The 20,356-nt window shown below is 38.6% G+C and overlaps 1 protein-coding gene across 1 annotated transcript in view; it reads right to left on the bottom strand.

Annotated features, from left to right (window-relative positions):
• The window catches only part of Plcxd3 (phosphatidylinositol-specific phospholipase C, X domain containing 3), a 200,095-nt gene extending 179,969 nt beyond the window's left edge, over positions 1 to 20,126 (bottom strand). Inside the window, exon 1 of the mRNA NM_177355.3 lies at positions 19,802 to 20,126. Coding sequence (NP_796329.2) covers positions 19,802 to 19,904 — 103 coding nt within the window. The 5' untranslated portion in view covers positions 19,905 to 20,126. The remainder of the gene's footprint in view (positions 1 to 19,801) is intronic.
• Positions 20,127 to 20,356: the final 230 nt, after the last annotated feature.

The following is a 20,356-nucleotide window of genomic DNA, read 5'->3' as shown; positions in this document are numbered from 1 at the left end:
GAATAACATTTTGCAGCCTGTGGTAGGGCACAACAGAAAACACAATTCTTGGTTTAAAATATGAAGCAAACGTATAATCTCACACTTCCAGAAATTCAGTAGTCATGTTTGATTTGTTCCTGGTAAAAAAGATTTATGAAAATGCCTAGGTCCATTTTAAAGGGTAAGCTAAAACATTAAAACACACTAATAGTGTTTCTAAAGGACTTTCTAACTACTTGAATGAGACCCATGTAATTTATAATTGTCAGTGGAAATAATCCTAAAGGAAAAAAATATTCAAAGTCCTAAGTTTTAAAAAACATTTCTGAAATTGGCTTAATGTGATTATATCCAGTTACATCCATTTTCCTGTAAGCAACACTTAGTTCTTTCTGGCTGAAAAGAAGTCCATTGTATATTGCCTTCATTTTCCTCCCCTTTCCTCTATTGTTTGTCACCTAGTTTGGTCCCATAACTAAGTTGTTGTGCATAGAGATACAATGAACTTGGATGTTCAAGTCAGACCTAACTTTTAAAACTGGAAACTTGAAAAGCCTCTGTTTCCATAGCTTAGCATTTCTGTGGAGCTAAGCACTTGTGCTCTGATTTTACATCTGCAAAATAAGAGTGATATGATATGATATGATATGATATGGTATGGTATGATCTGGCATGATATGATATCATAGGGTTATGATAGAGAAAATAAACTCATTAATAAAGGTATTGGAATATATACCCTTTAAAAATTATTTATCTTATTCTTAAGATCATATTATATTTATGTTTTTCCCTTTCTCTCCCTCCAAACCCTACCATATATCCCCTATAGCTCTCCTTGCTCTATTTCAAACTCATAGCCTCTTGTTTTATTAATTGCTGTTATAACCACACACACACTCACACACACATATATACAAATCACTTTATATAGAATAAGCAAGTTGAATTTATGTATGTACATATATACATAAATTAAGTTATACATAAATTCGACTTGCTTATACTGTATGAAGTTATTTGTACATATATGTTTCCAGAGCTGACCATAGATTCCTGTTAAATGATGGCTAGTATCACAGTTCCCCACCTCTCTATGATCATAATCCTTTAATTCATTGGGAATATCTCTGTGAGAGTTCTATCTATACAATAGCTTTCAGCTGCTGAAAATATATCAAATTGGAATCACCCCTGTAGCAAAAACAATTGTTGAGAGCCAGACCTACCAAAGACTTTCTCTGAGGCCCCGGTGAAGAGACAAATGGAACTTAAATCTGTGTCTTTGCCAGGACCAGAGGTTAGGTCCAGTCTCAGCCTGAGGTCAGAATCTTGAAGGAGTTAAGGTTTGGCTTTCTGGAAACTTGGTTTTCCTCTCATGAGGAGACTGGAGTTATTAGTCTCAAGGCCGTTGTGTGCTCAGTCTCTGACATTCTTGAGATATCCTGTGTTCCTCTTGTACAACATTGCTTGATTGGCTTTCTGTTGACATTGTTACATTTATTCCCTAAAAACGGTATGTAAGATGGTGTACTTCTTAATAAACTTGCTTGTCATAGACATAGCTTGTATAAGACTTGGTTCCAAACTTTTCTATTTTGTTGTCATCTGGTCTCCTGGTCACCTCACTTTGTCAAAACTTTGTCACTGAGAACACCTGGCTATGTCAAGGTTAGCTCACTGCTGTCTCTGTGCCAACACCATGAGTAGTTCCCTCAGCTTCTGCAGAGTGACTCTAAAACATAGTAAGTCCTCCCACCTAAACCAATAGCTTCTGGACGGGCAAGCACAACACACAACAGATACTCTTTTCTACAAGATTACCCACTCGAGAATCTAAAGTTGAATATATATATATATGCAGGCAACTGTCATGTCATCAGGCCTGGGAGAAAAACATGGAAGAAACTGGATGCAGGTGTAAAACAGGTGAAAGTCAGGGAATCGGGGAAGGATGCTTTGGGCAAACACAGCCCTTCAGGTTAAACTACTTAACCACAGGCTCCTTTCTCTCTCCTATCTTTCTGAGACAAAGAACAGAAAATGAGTCCACACAACTATCTTGCCATGGTGAAATGGTCAAGTTTTATCTGGATATTTGGAGCTGTAAAAAATTACTGAAATTCTCAAATATTGAATTGGCTATAAGAGCCCATCTGACAGGGACAATAAATATTTGAAGGGGCAGAGGACCTGTCAGTGGTAGCTCCCAAACATTATAACCATGTTCTAAATTTCAATATACAAATGAGAAGCAGATCTCTAAAACACTGTTTTTCTTTACATAAATAATTCATCTATTTCTATTAAAATGAATGTAATGTGTCTGGTTTGTTCTTCCAGTGTGTCTTTCTTCCCATAGATTTTTTTTCTGTCTTGTTTTTGTCAGTAGAAAAGAAATGCCTAATCTATCTTGTTCATTTTTGTTTTCAGCTTTTATCCTTTATTTTAGCTGATAGATGTTATTAATGTGTAAGTTATGTATGAATGAATCCTAAATCCAAGTGATATTACGGTATTATACCATCTCTGTCCACAAAGAGATATTGCCTACAGAAGTCTATGCAGTGTGAGTCCTCAGAAGGTCTCAAAATCAGGAAGATGATTCAAGAAGTGTTTGAAAGTTTTCCTTTAGATTTCCCCGCAGCCCTTCCCAGCAGAACCCTGAAGATGACAGAGTCTATTAGTCTGATATCACACTGAAGAAACTCACCTGAGGAGGTAATGCAATTTGGCTGTGTTCAGTGAGACTATGAGTGAACTAAGATGACAAAGTAAGGTTCTTATCCTTATAGCTGGAAGCAAAGTTAAAGCCTTTCTTGTGCTACATTCTAAAAGAATTATGAACACTGGAAAAAAATGGTACAAACAAAACCCTACAGGACACACTTTACGTAGTTATATCAAAGATTACTTAATCTAAACAGGCAGGGCCTGTCTTGTTTTCCTTTCCTTTTGTTTTTTTTCTTAGTCTTTTCTTCTTTTTTTGTTTTTAAATATATTTAAAGGCATAACATAAATCTATCACAACTATTTAAATGTGCAAATACTGAAAATGTCAAACATACTCACATTATTACAAATGATATGCAAAACTTTACCCATTAAACAACTCCCTATGCTGCCCACCTTCCAGACTCTTACAAGCATTTTTATGTTTCAACAAACTTAACTGTCCCATGGGTCTTGTACACATGGATGCATACAGAGTGCATACTCTCATGATTAGTGATGTCACTTAGCATAATGTTCTCAGAGGTCATTTACTGGATGGGTCTGTTTCTAAGTATATAATATAAAGCATGAATGATCGAAATGAGAGTGACCCTGACCTAATCTCAGAGAAAATCCCACAAATCTCAAAACTTACGATTAGGAGACGATGCCTATGAAGCCACTTCAAAGATTGAAGTAGCTCACCATGGAGTCAAACAAGCTGCCACTTAAGTCATGTCAAAGAGACAATGGGTTCGTGTTGCATTACCCATGGGAAAAAGCTATAAAGATCGCTACAGAGGGTGTCAGCTGACCTGCATTAAAGTTCTGGTTCTCTCAGGCAGTCAAAACATGGGCATCTTCGAGCTTTTTGCCCCTAAATTCCTTAAAAGATTGCTGGTCCATAAGTAAAACACTTGCTGCGCCTTTATGAACTATGTTGTTAAATTAGTTTTAAAGTAGATTTCAGTGAGTTGGTTAATATAGGCAGCGCTTCAGTCTTGCGAAAGTCTTGGAGAAGGTTCTGTATAGGGATGGCATGGTGCTTAACAATGTGAATGAGTAGAATAGTATTGAGCTACACAAGTAGGTGGATTGCAATGGAGAGCTTTAGATTGTATGTACTTTCCCATTATTATTAAAATAAAGGACTATATTTATACACAAACTTGTATGTAAGTCTTGAAAAATGGTTGCTGATTTGAATGATATATTTTAAATGTGCAAGCATGCATTATTTTCCCTTACATGTTAATAGTACTGTGTACACATTTATATTTGTGTGTGTGTGTGAAATTATGTGTGTATATAGGTGTATGCACAGGTGTTTGTGCAGCTAGATGTCATAGATTGATGTTGCATGTCTTCCTTGATCACTATTTTCCTTATTTTTTTAAAAACAGAGTCTCTCACTGAGCCTGGGCTTTATTGATTTGCTTAGGCTGACTGGCCAATAAGAGATGAGTGTCTCCCTAACCCCACAGCTGGAGTTACAGATATTTAAAACTGTGCCCTACTTTTACATGAATGATGGGACCCAAATGCATGATTGTGCTGAGCACACTGATATATGAGCTAACTCTCCAGCCCTCTTTTCTAAAAATTATTATATAAATTTTGAATAGGCATTGTACCACCCTGTACAAAAATGCTATATTAAAGCATACACAAAATTATTTCATTGAATTTGACATTATATATTATACATTTAAATGTATAACATATATTCTCCAAGTGCATTAGTATAGGATCTCTTTTTTAAAGAAAACAATTATTGATATCATCATCTAACAAGAAGAAAATCAGAAGCCCATGAGTGTTAAAAGACTGTTAGTCATGTCCTCTCACAAAAATAATGCTTCTTGTAATATATACATGAGGAGAGTTGGAGATGATCCTATGTGTATAATTTTCATACTAATTCTAGTAGACTTATAAATTCTTAATACTTTTATGCTGTTTAAAATAAAAGCCAATGCACACAAACACATACATGCACATTTTTGAATAGTTAAGATTAATATTTTAATAAATGGTCCATGTTTATGTGACTGTCTGCATAAGTCACATGCATTCCTTTTTGAACAATTCTTTGCAAAATGTTTGCTCTTATATTTCTAAGTGTCTTTTCCTTTACCTTTTATTTTATCAGCATGTAATAAGCAAATATTATTGTCAAACCTTATTCCCTATCACTCAAATATTTAAATATTTCTTCATGGTTTTATTGGCATAAAGTTTGTGATATGAATTTGACTTGGGGGAGAAACATTATTTGTGTAATTTTAAACTTTCTTTCAAGAAGTTAGTATTCTCCCTCAAGAACATTGCTCAAGGTATGTGCATTAGGAGTATTATCCAGCATATTCAATTCAGAAATAGCCTAAGGTAACCTGAGAATGGGCAAGGGAATATTGCAGCATGGTGTCTGTATAACTTATCATGGGAGATCAGTCTCAATAATTACATTGGCACAGAGAACAACAAACTCCTTCTTCTAACATGCTAAAATATTGTTCTTAATTGAATAGCTATGAAAATAACATTCAGGCCCTGGACTAAAATTTGCTTCTGTTGTATTTAATTTTCAGTTCATCTCTGTCTGCTAAGAAAATGTTGAATGAGGCTAGTTAAGTACTAGTGAGACCTCGTGAGAACTTAAAAGACTTTAACATAGTGCGAGTATGACAGAGAGTAAGTTATACATAGTGATGGGTGAATTTGATTTATCGAGTCTATCAAGAATTTACTAGGTTGCCTTATATCACACATAACTCATTCACTTATTGGGTGACAAGCACTATGCTAACTATTCCAGCACTAATTATTCCAGATCATTCACAGAATAATCTTAGGAAAATTGCTTCTAACCTCAATTTTGATTAAAAAAAAAAAGTTGATGTTCGAAGAAATTAAGCAATGTGCTGTAAACTAGAGTGTATTTGAGAGGCAAGGAAAGGCCTCAGAGGAACTCCCTCAAATCTTGTAGAGACTTGGAGTTGAAAGATAGGCATCCAGGAGGTTCTCCATAGATGCTTCTGCTACAAAAGATGCCCTTTCTAAGTAAGAATCGCATTGATGAAGGTTTTCTTCTTAATTTTGATTTGTGGAAAATCTTAATTCTTTTAAGCTTTATCTTTTAAATGTTTTAACTTAAAACTCCAAAAGCCTAATGCTTTGTATTTCTGAAAAGAGATGGGCACATGTATAGATAATGTGGATTTAGAACCTTAGGACTTGGTCATCTGACATAACACCGATATCATAGTCCCACGACTCTAACCTCACCTTAACTTTACAGAACACAGAACATTTTCAGTGTCTTTGCAGAAAGGAAATAGAATATATTTAATGTTTCAACCTTTTGATTGTCCAATAAAATAAAAATCTAGTCACTATTAATGTGCATTTGGAAGCTACCAACCTAACAAATTCTCAATGTCTAAGTTCCTCTGAGACTTAAGAAATAATATCTGTGAGTGCATATCAAGTGAACTATTTTGTGATTGGGTTACCTCACTCAGGACAATATCCTCCAGATACATCCATTTACCTAAGAATTTCATAAATTCATTGTTTTTAATAGCTGAGTAGTACTCCATTGTGCAAATGTACCACATTTTCTGTATCCATTCCTCTGTTGAGGGACATCTGGGTTCTTTCCAACTTCTGGCTATTATAAATAGGGGTGCTATGAACATAGTGGAGCATATGTCCTTATTACCAGTTGGAACATCTTCTGGAGAGGTATTGCTGGATCTGCCGGTAGTACTATGGCCAGTTTTCTGAGGAACTGCCAGACTGATTTCCAGAGTGGTTGTACAAGCTTGCAATCCATCAGCAATGGAGGAGTGTTCCTCTTTTTCCACATCCTTGCCAGTATCTGCTGTCACCTGAATTTTTGATCCTAGCCATTCTGACTGGTGTGAGGTGGAAACTCAGGGTTGTTTTGACTTGCATTTCCCTGATGATTAAGGATGTTGAACATTTTTTCAAGTGCTTCTCAGCCCTTGGGTATTTCTCAGTTTTTGTTTAGCTCTGTACCCCATTTTTAATGGGGTTATTTGAATTTCTGGAGTTCAGTTTCTTGAGCGCTTTGTATATATTGGATATTAGTCCCCTATCAGATTTAGGATTGGTAAAAATTCTTTCCCAATCTGTTGGAATACCCAAGATACAATTTCCAAAACACAAGAAAATCAAGAAGGAAGACCAACACATGGGTACTTCATTCCTCCCTAGAATAGGGAATAAAATACCCATGGAAGGAGTTACAGAGACAAGTTTGGAGCTAAGATGAAAAGGTGGACCATCCAGAGACTGCCCCACCTGGGGGTCCATCTCATAATCAGCCAGTACCCCCAGAGCTCAGACCTCTAGCTGCATATGTAGCAGAAGATGGCCTAGTCGGCCATCATTGGGAAGAAAGGCGCCTTGGTGTTGCAAACTTTACATGCCCCAGTACAGGGGAATGCCAGGGCCAAGAAGTGGGAGTGGGTGGGTAGGGGAGCAGGGCGGGGGAGGGTATAGGGGACTTTTGGGATAGCATTTGAAATGTAAATGAAGAAAATGTCTAATAAAAATTTTTTTAAAGAAATAATATATGTATAGACAGACAGACAGACAGAGCAAGCAAATTTGCAAGGGCATGATCCTACTTCAGATTTTGTGGAATCAGAGAGAACATAAGAGATTAAAACTTCTAGGTAAAGATTCCAGCTAGTGTTCTTATTAGAGATCCATGGGTAAATGCCCAGAGAAGATGCAAATATCCAAACCTGGAGAGGTCTGAGATCCATAACCTGAACAGAGAGGATTCTTCCTTACATGAAGCCAGTCTCTAAAGATGATGAGAACACTTTCAGAAATAATGACATCTCTAAGGCACAAAGAATGTGAGGAAACCAGAACATAGTCATATCAGGAACTGAAACAAACCTCTAGAACCCAGTTTTGAGAACAATATCTTACAAGCAATCCTAAGTGGTACTCTTCAAAAATCATGAAAAAACCCACACAGAAACATTAACTATGCAAGTATGTAGCTCAGGGGCAAATACAGAAAAACACAGATGATTATAATAATGGAATATTAGTAATAATGAAAGTTAAAAAGAAAAATATAAGAATTATAGCTATCAAATACATTGTAGATACAAAATAAAAGATGATGTAATATGAAACACCATACTGTGTGGAGTGAAAAAATTAAAACATAATTTTATATATGATTGAAGTTAAGTTCCTATCTATCATCCTAAGACTGAGTGCTAAGCATACAAGAGCATTGCTATCAGCAAATAAAGGACTCATAAAAGGGCCACATGAGGGGATAAGGACAAGTCCAGTCTGGGTTAAATAATAAATAATAAATAAATAAGTAAATAATATATGACACATATTAACAGTACAGATTAAATAGCTCCTATCTAAAATATTTGAAACTAAGAGTATACCCACTGCATAGTTTTGAATCTTTTTGGAAATATTTGCATAGACTTTACTGGTCAAATATGAGTAATCTGAAATCTAAAATATTACAGCTTTCTGAACATCATGTTGGCATCCAAAAAGTTTCAAATATTTTTGTAGTGTTTTTGATTTCAGACTCCCTGACTAAAAATGCTCATTTTGTATGTGATTTTCATAGTCCACATCCAAACTGAATGAGCTGTATAGGTCAAAGTGCATTTTAAAACAATGTACTTGAACTACACTACAATGCCTAAAACACCTATATTAAAGAAGAAAACTAAAATCACAGGAAACTTAAAAAAAAAAAGAACAAGTTAGAACTTGAAATGATATGATAAATAGTGAAAACAGAGAATAGAAAAAGTCAACAAAATTGGTTTTGTGTTCTTTTTCCCCCCTTAGGAAGAACAAAATTGCCAAATATTTTTTCAGCCAAGAATAAATATAAAAACTCAATTCGAAGTGAAAAAAAAAAAGAGGATATAACAAGTAAAACCACAAAAATAGAAATGATTTTAAGAAATCACTATGAAAATGTGCACAGCAACAAAGATAAAAAGGTTCGATAAAAATTTTCATGCATCATCTGCCAAGATGAAGCTATGAAAAATACAAAATCTGAGTACAGCTGTAATAAGAGGAAATGACAGCATCTTCAACAAACTGCATTAGGAAAGCCACATATCCACATGCAGAAAAAACAAAATTAGAGCTTTGTTTTACTCTGAACACAAAAATGAACTCAAAATGGTCAAAAGATTTACTGTAAGTACTAATACTATAAAAGTTAAAAGAAAAGTAGTGGGAATTTTTGGTGGAAATTTATGAAATTGAGATCATTGATAAATCTTTGGACACTAAACCAATAGATAGATAGATAGATAGATAGATAGATAGATAGATAGATAGATAGATAGATAGATAAAACAAAAACAACCCTCTGAAATAAAAAATGCTCAACTTAGCTAATGACATATCTGGCCTTAGGTTTCAGGCAAAAGCCTACTACTATTATTCTACTGACTGAACACAGCAATAAAACAACTCCCAATGACGAATACCCTCACCAGAGAAGCTTCTCCTTGCTTCTTGTAGATGGTGATGAAGACAGAGACTAACTATTGAGAAATGAGCCAGGAGGGAGAGATTTTAGAGTGCCTGACTGTGAATGGGGAGTGTTTATTACAGTGCTCCCCTCAAGGCTCTTGGATCATGTAGAAGAGAGCAAAAGACTATAAGATGCAGATGAGGCAGATGATTGGTAAGGAAACAGCATTTTCCATGCACAACAGGGAAGGTGCACATATGAACCCAGAGACTGGGACAGCATTATAAGACCTACTCAAGCTCAAGGCAGACAAAGATGCCAACATGAAAGAAGGGAGGTGGACACAAAGTCTCACCCTTGTGCCAAAAAACTATTTACAACTGCTGGAAGAAGGGAAATCTGCTTTCTTCAATGAAGTGACATTGGGTATGTCATCCACATGCCAGGGCAGGGTTTACTCTCAGCAGTAGCAAAGTTCATGACCAACACAAATCAAACTTCATATTTTAGGGGCCTTTTCTTTTCTTTTGTATTTCGCTTTCATTTTGAGAGGAAAAGAACATGAAGCTGGGTAGAAAGGTGGGGAAAGATCTGGGATAATAAGAGTTGGGGGATAACATATAGTGTATGAAATGATCAAATAATAAGTAAAAATAGTTAAAGGGGACCATACACAAGTTTCAGTGTGACAAAAGAGATGGTCAGAAGAGAAGTGAGGCAACTTATGGGTTAGAAAAACACTCATACACATAATGTCTGATAAGTAGTTACTTTCTAAAATATGTAATAACTCCTACAGATAAATGGCAAAACCTCTAAAAAACTTTTAATAGTCGGATGCAGTCAATTAAAAAAAGTCAGCCATGGAGCTAGAACATATATTTTTCTAAGAAAAATAAAATATATTAGAGGAAATTTTCTTAAAAGCCACTGGATGACGCAGAAGATTCACCCTTGGGTAGTTTCTACAAAATAACTGAAGTCAGAATCTAGAAACCAGATATACATATATGTGTTTTCTGGAGGACTGTTTACAATTTAAAGTCCTGTCAGTCAATAAGTGCATAAGGAAAAGTAGCACGCAGATCCAAGTGCTCTATCTATTGAACTCTCAAGAATAAGGAAAAGCTGACCTGTGTTTGTGAAATTGATGAGTTTTGAGGACATGATATTCAGTAAAACTGACCAGCCACACAAAGACAAACATGACCTGATTCTACTTATAGGATGCATGTATCACTAAAAGCAGATAATAGAATGGTGTTTTTGCTAAGGTGATAGAGGGGAAAATGGAAAATTCTGTTCAATGGATGTAAGTAAGTCTTGTGTTAAAATACTCTAATGGTAATTTTAAAAAAATAAGGCAAATTACAAACCTAAACATTTGTCTCAAGACAAGGAGTGTCATGGTCCATAGCAACTGCCGTTTTGGGTCAAATGAGCTCATGGAGCCGGAACAATCAGAAAAGTAAGGACATAGGTTAAGGACAACTGTAATAGGAACAATTTTACTGTGGCAGTAAGAGACAGTGAGATTAATATAGGATAGAAGAAGAAAGAGGAGGAGGAGATGAGGGAGAAGAAGAGGAGGAAGAGGAGGACGAGAACAGGAACAAGAAAAGAACCTAACAATAGAGAGGTTATATCTATGAATACCATAAGGTTGTTTTGTAGACAGAGAGGTGAGTATGGTGTATGGTATATTATTAACATAATGCTGAGTGACTGGAAGGATAAAAGTGCATCCTGCCTGCCCCTGGTTACTCTACACTGTATAAAGCAGCAGTTTTTGGCAGGTTTGCTTTGTTTTGTTTTGTTTTGTTTAATCCTGGGTGACTCCATTTTAAAAGTAGCATTTGACTCCATTTTGGGTTAAAATGCAAAGGCAGGATGACTCTGTATCATGGACACCACTTCCTGTCCAGTACCATCTATGAGACACAGGCAGGTAAATAATTTACCATCAAAAGTAAAAATGCACTGATTAGAAACTTATTATAGCTTACTGGGAAACTATGAGCAAATGGGACATATTAAAACTATATCAGAAACACTAGCCTGAGAACGTATTAAATACACTAGACTAACAAAAGATACATAACCTTGACTTTGAACCCTGAAACAGGAGGAAATCTTACATTGCCATGGTAGTGGCCCCACTGACCTGTAACCTGATCATCCAGTGTGTATATTAAAGGAATGACAGGCAGTGGTTGTTCAGTGTCACTGATAGTGACTAAATTCAGTTCCCAATAGTCCTATGCCATGCCTCAATTAACAAGGTCCTCAACTTCTGTAACTTGGATCATCCCTGAGAACAGAACTGGCCCTGTCACTCTGCATGAGCCCTATGACACCAGCAGTTCAACTGGATTTTTTTTAATTTTTTTTTAATTAGTTTTCCCATCTGTAAGAGGAAAAGCAGGCCTCACTGATAAGGCAGTGGCTGCTTCCGCATAAATGCCCCTGCGGAGGCAATGTCCAAAAGAGGGCTAAACTGAAGTCCATCTGAGAGTCTAGAGATTGGTAACGCAGATAATGACAGCCAATCAGGAGCTGCCACTTTGAGGATACATTTGCTTGGGACCAATGGAGGGTATAAAGGGCATGCTCCCTGAGAATTAATGAAAGAGCCTGCAGCTGCATTCTCACCTGCTGAGCATCTCACCAGAGGCTGAGCCACCAGCTCTGCACCTTCTCACCCACTGCCTCCAGGGGGACAGAGAGGAGAAAGAACTCAAGCACCATTCATCAGACAGAACCTTGACATCACCTGGAACACTTTTTACTGGGAAAGGTTTGGGCTAGGTCATGGAAGGAGTGTGTTTACTTTACTCTGGGGCATTTTCTCACTCTATATGGCAACACAGAGTTATGGCTTGAGCCATGCATTGAGGTAAGGTCCCCTTAGGTCACCAGGACTAAATCACACATATGTTCTTCTTCACCAGGAGGCATAACGTGGAAGCCTCCAGGAAAGCTGAGTAGACAGCTAGTCATCATATCTCCTTCTCCTTCTCAAAATATAAACTCTTTTATTGAATTGAGCGACTGAATTATCACTATTTTGACCAAGGGCAAACGTAATTGCTTCCTAAAAGTTCATTCACAGGAAGAATGCCTCTGTATAAAGCACACTAAGCGCTAGCATTTTATATAGGATATTATAAGTTCGTCCACACCTAGAATCTATAATGAGATACAAGGACATGCATGAGCACATCGAACAAAATCCACTGGCCATCTGTTTCAATACCTGAGCTCCAGGGGGTGACTAGTTCTGGAAGTTTCTTGGGACTGTTTAACCACCTCCCCCTGTCCCTCTGCCTGACCCATCTTCCTCTCTTAGCAGAACATAATAAAAGCATATGGTGCCATAGGAAGCTATTGGCAGTAGAATCCCATCTGAAATGTGTTGGGTTTAATACTATTTCCTCTTTCTTCTGGAGCATGGGATTTATGTGCTTCTCTTGTCATGGGCCTTCTGAGACCAATCACAGCTCTACACAGACCAGAAAGGATAAGATGACATGGTATATTTTTTAACATATTAAATCCTGCATAAACACATCCAGGAGTTTGTTTCATGTCCAACATAGTGGAAAGTTCTTGGTAAGTAGCAGGTAAATTTCTCTCAGGAAATAGTCTCCTCCCTTAAGTAACAATAATTAAAGAGTGTGAGTGTGCGTGTGTGTGTGTGTGTGTGTGTGTGTGTGTGAAGAAGTGTGTGATGAATGCCCTTCTTTTCTAGAAGGACCAGAGCACATTAATCATTTCAATACAAGTAGAGTGTCTATTTAGTTACTTAAATCAGTTTTCTTTTTTTAATTGTGAGTATAATGTAATTGTGTCAGCTTTCCTGTTTGTTTATTTCCTCTAACCCCTCCCATGTACCTTCTCCTTTGATAACAATAAAAGTTTTGAGCTCTTTTTCTTTAAAAAAAAAAAAAAAGGAATTATTTCTGACTGTTCAGATCATTTGGTTCCTTTAACACTCAGACTAATTGGCAAGAAAAAATCAGATTGTACTTTTATTTTTACCCCAGACCTGTAGGTAAGAATGAATACAGCACCATCCAGAGGTATCTCTATAGAAAATCAAATAGCTTTTGTTGAAAAACAAAGTAGTACCCACACATTCTGTATACACATGCAATGTGCCTACATATATATGTGCAGACCTTGAGAGACTGAGCTAACAAAAAGTCTAAAGAAAAGAAGATAGTTCTACCCTATGTGTTCTCCTCTGATATCCCTCTACCCTGGAGGCTGAGTCGCAGGACCAAATGGTAATCAGTACAAATGAAGGGGTGTAGAGGCTTGGGCAGTGCTGGTCCATGTGGCATCAGCAGTGATGCAGAGTCCATGCCAGCATCAGCAGCTTCCACTGTGAGGAACTCAGCTCTCAGAACCTTTGATCCTAACATTCTCAAATTTGAGCCTCTAAAGACAAAATTCAGCATATCAAAGCAGCAAAAATTTCCACTCCCAAAATACTCACCAAAGCAGGAACGTGGAAAAACCTAGACTGTAGTGTGGCCAAACTTGTGATTCCTGTGGAGCATATTTAGAATCAATCTCAGGATGTTTACAACTAATCAGAAATCCATTTAGGATGAATGGGAGTGGGTTATTCAGTCTCTGATTTTAGTTTGGAGCTAGTGGTGCTTAGAGCATGCTCTTTTGTATCAGTATGTATCCATTTATTTGAATTTCCTTGCAAATATTCCTTGAAAATAAGGTTGTGAAACTGACTTTTTCATACTGATAGTGCATGACCCTCAACATTTAAGCATTGCGGTATTGACTTTGGCATTTGGTGTGTGTGTGTGTGTGTGTGTGTGTGTGTGTGTGTGTGTGTGTGTGTGTGATGCTTATACATGATACCTATTTTAGAACCTTTTTATCATTAAATAAGTGATATTCAAACAATGAATTATACACACATTCATATATGTTTGTATTTCCTGGAAACTATCTATGCTTTAAGTAAATAACTAAAATATAAGCAAGATTGACTATTTTCTTTATATCATGATCCCTTTTACTGTTTACCCATGTTTTTATAGTTTCCTGATGATGATCATTAAATAAATTTTATGTTTAAAAATATAAGGTCACTTTTACTCCAGAAAACATTGAAAATTCTACATCGTAGATAAATAAACCTTCACCTTATAAATATTGCATAGGACGATGTTTCTGTGCACAACAAGGAATGAGCACAAATTGATGCAGAACCAGTGTAGGGATGTTTCTTTCCTTAATCTGGCACTAGTATCCACCCGCACGCATCACCAGATGGACTTTTCTTAAGTGCTGTTGATAGCCAGTATCTGTGAGCAGCAGGGCTTAAAGAAATGAAGGGAGAGGTTTTACATTTATCATGGTGGCCTAATCTGAACACTTAAATAGCAATTAAGTAACATTTATTGCTTAAGGTTCATGATGAACTATAATGTCAGTTATCAGAAATGTTCCCAGCCTGAGCAATTAGCCTTGAATCAAATATGGAGTTCTGGCTTTAAGCTTGATTGAAAACTTGAACCCTTATGGATAGTTCAGCAAAAAGCCTACTGGAGAGATGTATATTTAATTGGGCTCTGCCACTCACATGAAGAAGCTCTCCTGTAGCAGTGTACTAAAGTGTTACTTAGACTGCAAATGTGTGTATGAATCAGCTGGATACCTGGTTAAGTTGGAAAATAAGATCAAGTAAATTTAAAAAGTGGACTATAGAAGCTATATTTCTACCATGAATCTATGTATGATGATGCTAATCATCTTGACTGGACAACCTTGAAGAACAAGGTCCTAGAAGACCATTGATAGAACACATTATAATCACACATGTGTATGTGTTGTGTTGTGATTGGTGGAATATTTATTTCATATGGTCATTCTGACCAAATATACACATATTTTTAGAAACATGTTCAAGTAGATTCTGCACCTGATCACAATCGACCATTCCATTTCAATTGTTGTTCCATTTCAATTAAAGAAGAAATAGGAAATTGCAAAGAGGAGAGAGGGGGCTGCAGAGAGGGCTCTAAGGTTATGTTTGTGTACTGCTCTTGCAGAAGGCCCAGTTCAGTTCCCATCACCTATGTCAGGAGACTCAAACCTGCCTGTAACTCCAGCTCTGAGGGAGTTCATCACTTCTGGTGTCCAAAGGCACCTGTAGTCACATGCACATACATACCCGCAGAAAAAACACATGCACATGATTAAAAATAAAATAAAAATCTAAAAATCTTAAAGAGGAAGAAGAGGTAAGTTAACTCTAAGAACGTTGTCAACATGAAGGAATTACCATGAGACAGAAAGTTAAAATTGAATAAGAATCCCAAGAGGTACTTGCCCACACACATGAAGTGACAGCTTTGGTACATAACAACACACACACACACACACACACACACACACACACACACACACACACACACGCGCACACACAGACACACAAAACAAACCAAGCAAGAACATGAAAGCAAATTAAAGCATACAAGAAATCAGAGTTGTACAAGGGCTTAGTTCCCACGAAACTGTTCTTTTGTGTTGGTATTGGTATTTTCTAAAGGCAATAGAATTTACCCACATGATCACTGGTTTATTAATCATCCTTCTCTTTAATAATCAACTGACCCCTGTCCAAGAATGCACACACATTCTTTCTGCCACTCTAGTCCTACAATATTGTGATCATTTCTTCATTATTGGTGGTCAGTTTGGCTCTGAGTAAGTGATTTTCATTGCATATCAGACAGTGGACAGCAGATTCCTCCCGTAAGTCAAGTCCTCAGTATGTCTGTAGTTTGGACTCTGATTACCAGCATATTATACACTGCCATGTTAAATCTCTCTTTAATGGCTCTAGAAACAGTGTGAATAGCACTAGAACTCTGCACTAAAGGTAACAAATATTCCTCAGATCAACCTTCACCTGAATTTTATACTTTGTCTTCATGTTTCCTTTTTTTTTGTTTTTGTTTTTGTTTTATCCTCTCTGACCTGCTTGTGGCGAAAGCCAGTATCATCCATACTCCAAATGCCATGCGTTTGGCTTCATCGGAGAGAAAAATATGACGAATAAGACTGAAATTTGAACAGTTGAGTCTTCTGTCAGCATTTTGCCATTGAATGATAGATTCTATAAATTTACTAATACCAGTTACTAAGTTAATTGTTTAGTTCACCCCAACCCAAATCTCAAAGCATTTAAATACAGAGCAGCACTGACTGAGAGACTCAGTTCTGAAAGCATTCAAGGACACCAGAACTGTACACATGGTGGAGACTAGAGCATGCGCGAGTACACACACACACACACACACACACACACACACACAGAGGCTGCTCTTGGCTGTAGGTTAGGTATCATGAGGCAGCTGCCCCAAGTAGGTGGCCTCATAATTAGCTGACTATTCACCCTCTATCTGCCTCCTCTAAGAAAACCTGAAGCTTTAAGGATGGCTGAGCAGCAGCAGTTCCCCTCCTCAGAAACACTTGCGTTGTGCAACAGACGTGGTTTTAAATGGTGGAGATAATTGCTTAATTCAAGCTAGAGCAACTGGCCAAGTAAACACGTAGCAGCCAGGAAGCTATTAGCATGATTTTAAGGCAATTATTCCATTAGAGTTTAATAGTCTCCAATTAGTCTGCTCTATCAAAATTTGAATGTCTTCTTTTTCCTCCAAAAAATTTTGTGTTGAATAATGAAGAAAGGTACCAGACTTGTTTTAATCCTAGTTTTTTTTTTTCTGACTGTAATTTTCTTTTATTTATTTATTTTTATTAGGTATTTTCTTCATTTATATTTCCAATGCTATCCCAAAAGTCCCCCCATGCCCTAGCCCCCCTCTCCTCCCCCCCCCCCTGCTCTCACTTCTTGGCCCTGGCGTTCCCCTGTACTGAGGCATATAAAGTTTGCAAGACCGATGGGCCTCTCTTTCCACTGATGACCGACTAGGCCATACATATGCAGTTAGAGACAAGAGCTCTGGGGGGTACTGGTTAGTACATATTGTTGTTCCACCTATAGGGTTGCAGATCCCTTTAGCTCCTTGGGTACTTTAATCCTAGTTTTATAAAGAAGGATTTTGCTAAACCTATTTTTCAAAACCATATGGGTTTTCAGGAACATATATTTGGTGAGTGTGTGTGTGTGTGTGTGTGTGTGTGTGTGTGTGTGTATCTGTGTTTCTGTGTGTCGTGTCTGTATGTATGCATATGTGTCTGCCTTTGTGTGCTTGTGTATGTCTGTGTGTATCTACGTGTGAATGTGTATGTGTCTGTGTGACTTTTGATTGTGTGTGTGTGTGTGTTTGTGTGAGTGTGTGTGTATGTTTCTTGGAAGTATTGGGGTAAAATTACAAGGCTTTATAGGACATTTTTGGAAATACAGGGAAAGTCCATATCATCCAAATACGTCATTTTTATGTCACTCCCAGAAGACCATCAGAAAATTGAAGCCTCTGACCTCAGTGTTTTACTTAGTCCCATGAAAGAGAGAAGGAAAATTACCCTATGTCTACAGATATCTCACTCCATACTTTGGTAAGAACTTGTTGCTTCTGAGTTATGCTCACATAAATCTCAAAGCCCCCGAATTCCTAGGAAATATTCCATAAAATCTCTTTTAAGGATCAGATCACTAAACTGATTTTAGGTCATTTGCTTGCACTGAGTTTCTGGGTCTTGTCTTTGTTTTGTTCTGAGGGGCACGTTGCTTGGTTTTAGTCCGTGAACTAGAAATGGGAATTCTCGCACTGCCTGCTTTGGGGAGGATGTGACCTAGCATGCACAAGTTGGCTTTGAGAAAGTGAAGTGTTACAGACATTATGGTAAGCTTTAAACATGGCATCACGCCATCCCTCAGAGCTGGGATGCTACCTCAGGCGTTTAACCCCCTTGAATCTCTAGAGATTACCTTCACAGAGACCTAGCACCTCAGTCCTTGAACTTATTACCAGCTCAGTTCAGGAAGCTGGTCAACCACATGAAAACAAGAAACCAAATAAAAACTAAAGGAGGAAGAGGTTGCCTGTGGAAGGGAGAGTGGAGTTTTCACTAGCAAAGTTGTGTGCTTTCTACTCCTTCAGAAGAGCAATGCCCAGACTCATGGGTATAAAATATGTACAGAAAGAAACTGGGTTGTGCTCTGGCAGAGATATCTAGGTCCCAGAAAGTCATCTGTTGAGAAAGGGCAAAAGCAGGGACAACCTTTTTCTGAGGACGGAGATTTCAACAACCTGTGCCTGTCCTTGCCACTAAACATCCACTACAACTGAGTTGTTACTGGTTAGTTCCAATGCTTGTTGATTGGACCCTGGGGTTTTTTTCCCCCAGAAAACTGTTTTATTTCTTCCTTGTCTTCGTATTTCTTAAGTCTCACTTCGACTCTTTTCCTCTAAACTCCATCATGTTTTCTCCCCTGGGGTGGGGTGAAGGGGTTGGTGGGCAGGGGCAGGCGTAGATAGAGCAGATCAGAGGAAGTAGACCAGAAGGTTGAACTTAAAAAACTCAGCTACACTCCGGGCAGGGGTTGATTATCTACGAGTAATTTGCCCTCCAGCCTAGTCTGGTAAGAATGGGTGTGCACACTTTCAGCCAAATTGCTAGAGAAATGTAAGCATTTCTCCAGCTGCTGCACTCACAAACTGCCCAGAAACAATCTTCTCTCTTAGATACCTGAGTTAGGGACTACTGTGTGCTCTGACCTGGAAACCTGGCCAGTGCTCTGGTCCAAGCCATGCACACCATACAAACACATCTTGATGCTACCCTTCTAAACCCTGCTTGCTTTCCTCCGGACTACCTGCTAGGTCACCTTTTCCAGGGCCATCTGTTCATCATTCCCATCTCTAAACTGTGCCTCACACGGTCTCACTGCCTGGCTTCTGTCTAGAGCCGCAAATGTGCAAGGGTCTGCTTTCTCGACCCAAGGAGCTCTGCCTTAAGCAGCTCTTTGACCAGACTGACTCGCTCCCCATCCAAGCCAATGAGGAAAGGCTTGCTTTCAGCTTCTTGCCCCATTCAGCTCTTTGTCAAGGACAGTGATCCTGCTGCCACCACAGATCCCGAACTTTCATCACTCTTCAGAAAGCGCTTTGTCTCTTTAAAGGAGACTGGGGACGAATATTAATGATTCCAGTAGATTCTAACAGCAAAGCTATCAAATTCTCCCAAGTCCATGCCAGCGATGGTCTCAGTGACGTTCTGGAGCCGAACTCTTAAGATAGCCAGCTCCCTCCCATAGCGAGCGCACCACGGAGCCACAGACTAAGGAACCTGACCTGCCTACTCCCCAGCCCCCGCCAGAATCTTCAAGGAAAACCGTAGAAAAAGGTCTCAGGGAGCGATCCTGGAACCACCTTCTCCTCTGCCCCAGCCCTCCGGACACAGTCTGCTTCTGAAGCCCAGGGGAAGCAGTCACCTTGACACCCCGTGCCAGGGTCTTCCAAGATTTGGAAAACCCGGGGACCCACCCCCTGGATGAGCATCCTTCCCGCAGACACAGGCGAAGTTAGCACTGGGTGTAAAATGAAGCAGGGCGAGGCAGGGGCAGTGGGCACCTACCTGGGATGGCTAAATTGGTGAGGGGGATGCTGTGGATGCTCTCAGGCAGAGTTGCCATCCAGTCGGCGAATTTCAGCTCGTTTTTCCCCTGAGATGAGGCCATGGTGCCGGTCTGCTTGCCGCCGCGCTAGTCGCCACACTCCTAGGCACAGGCTGGCAGCTGCTGCCGTTAAGCCAATGTTTGCTTCGGCCCCGCTAGAGTTTACACTCCGCTCTGCGCCACACCCACAGGATGGCGCAGACACATGCTCATTTTAATAATTATTCAAAAACACCCCATGCTCCCTCCTTGCCTTGCCAGACTCCACTGCCGGGGCTTTTGTTCCTGACGTCCGTGCTCTGCTCTCTGCTCTTTCCCCTCCCTCCAGACTCCCTCCTCCCGTCTCACCCCTCCTAGGTGGCTCTGCCTTTCTTTGCCATTTTGCAGCTTCCCACCTCTTCTTGTTATTAGTCCTTCATCCTTAAAACAAACAAACAAACAAACATACAAAAATAAAATTTAAAAACTTCGTTTTCCGAGCTGCTTTGTCCCTCGTCTTTCTCTGTCCCTTGGTG

Source organism: Mus musculus, chromosome 15, assembly GCF_000001635.26.
Source record: "Mus musculus strain C57BL/6J chromosome 15, GRCm38.p6 C57BL/6J".
NCBI classification, from domain to species: Eukaryota; Metazoa; Chordata; class Mammalia; order Rodentia; family Muridae; genus Mus; species Mus musculus.
Note: the sequence above shows the minus strand (reverse complement) of the source record. Positions and strands in the feature narration are given on the sequence as shown.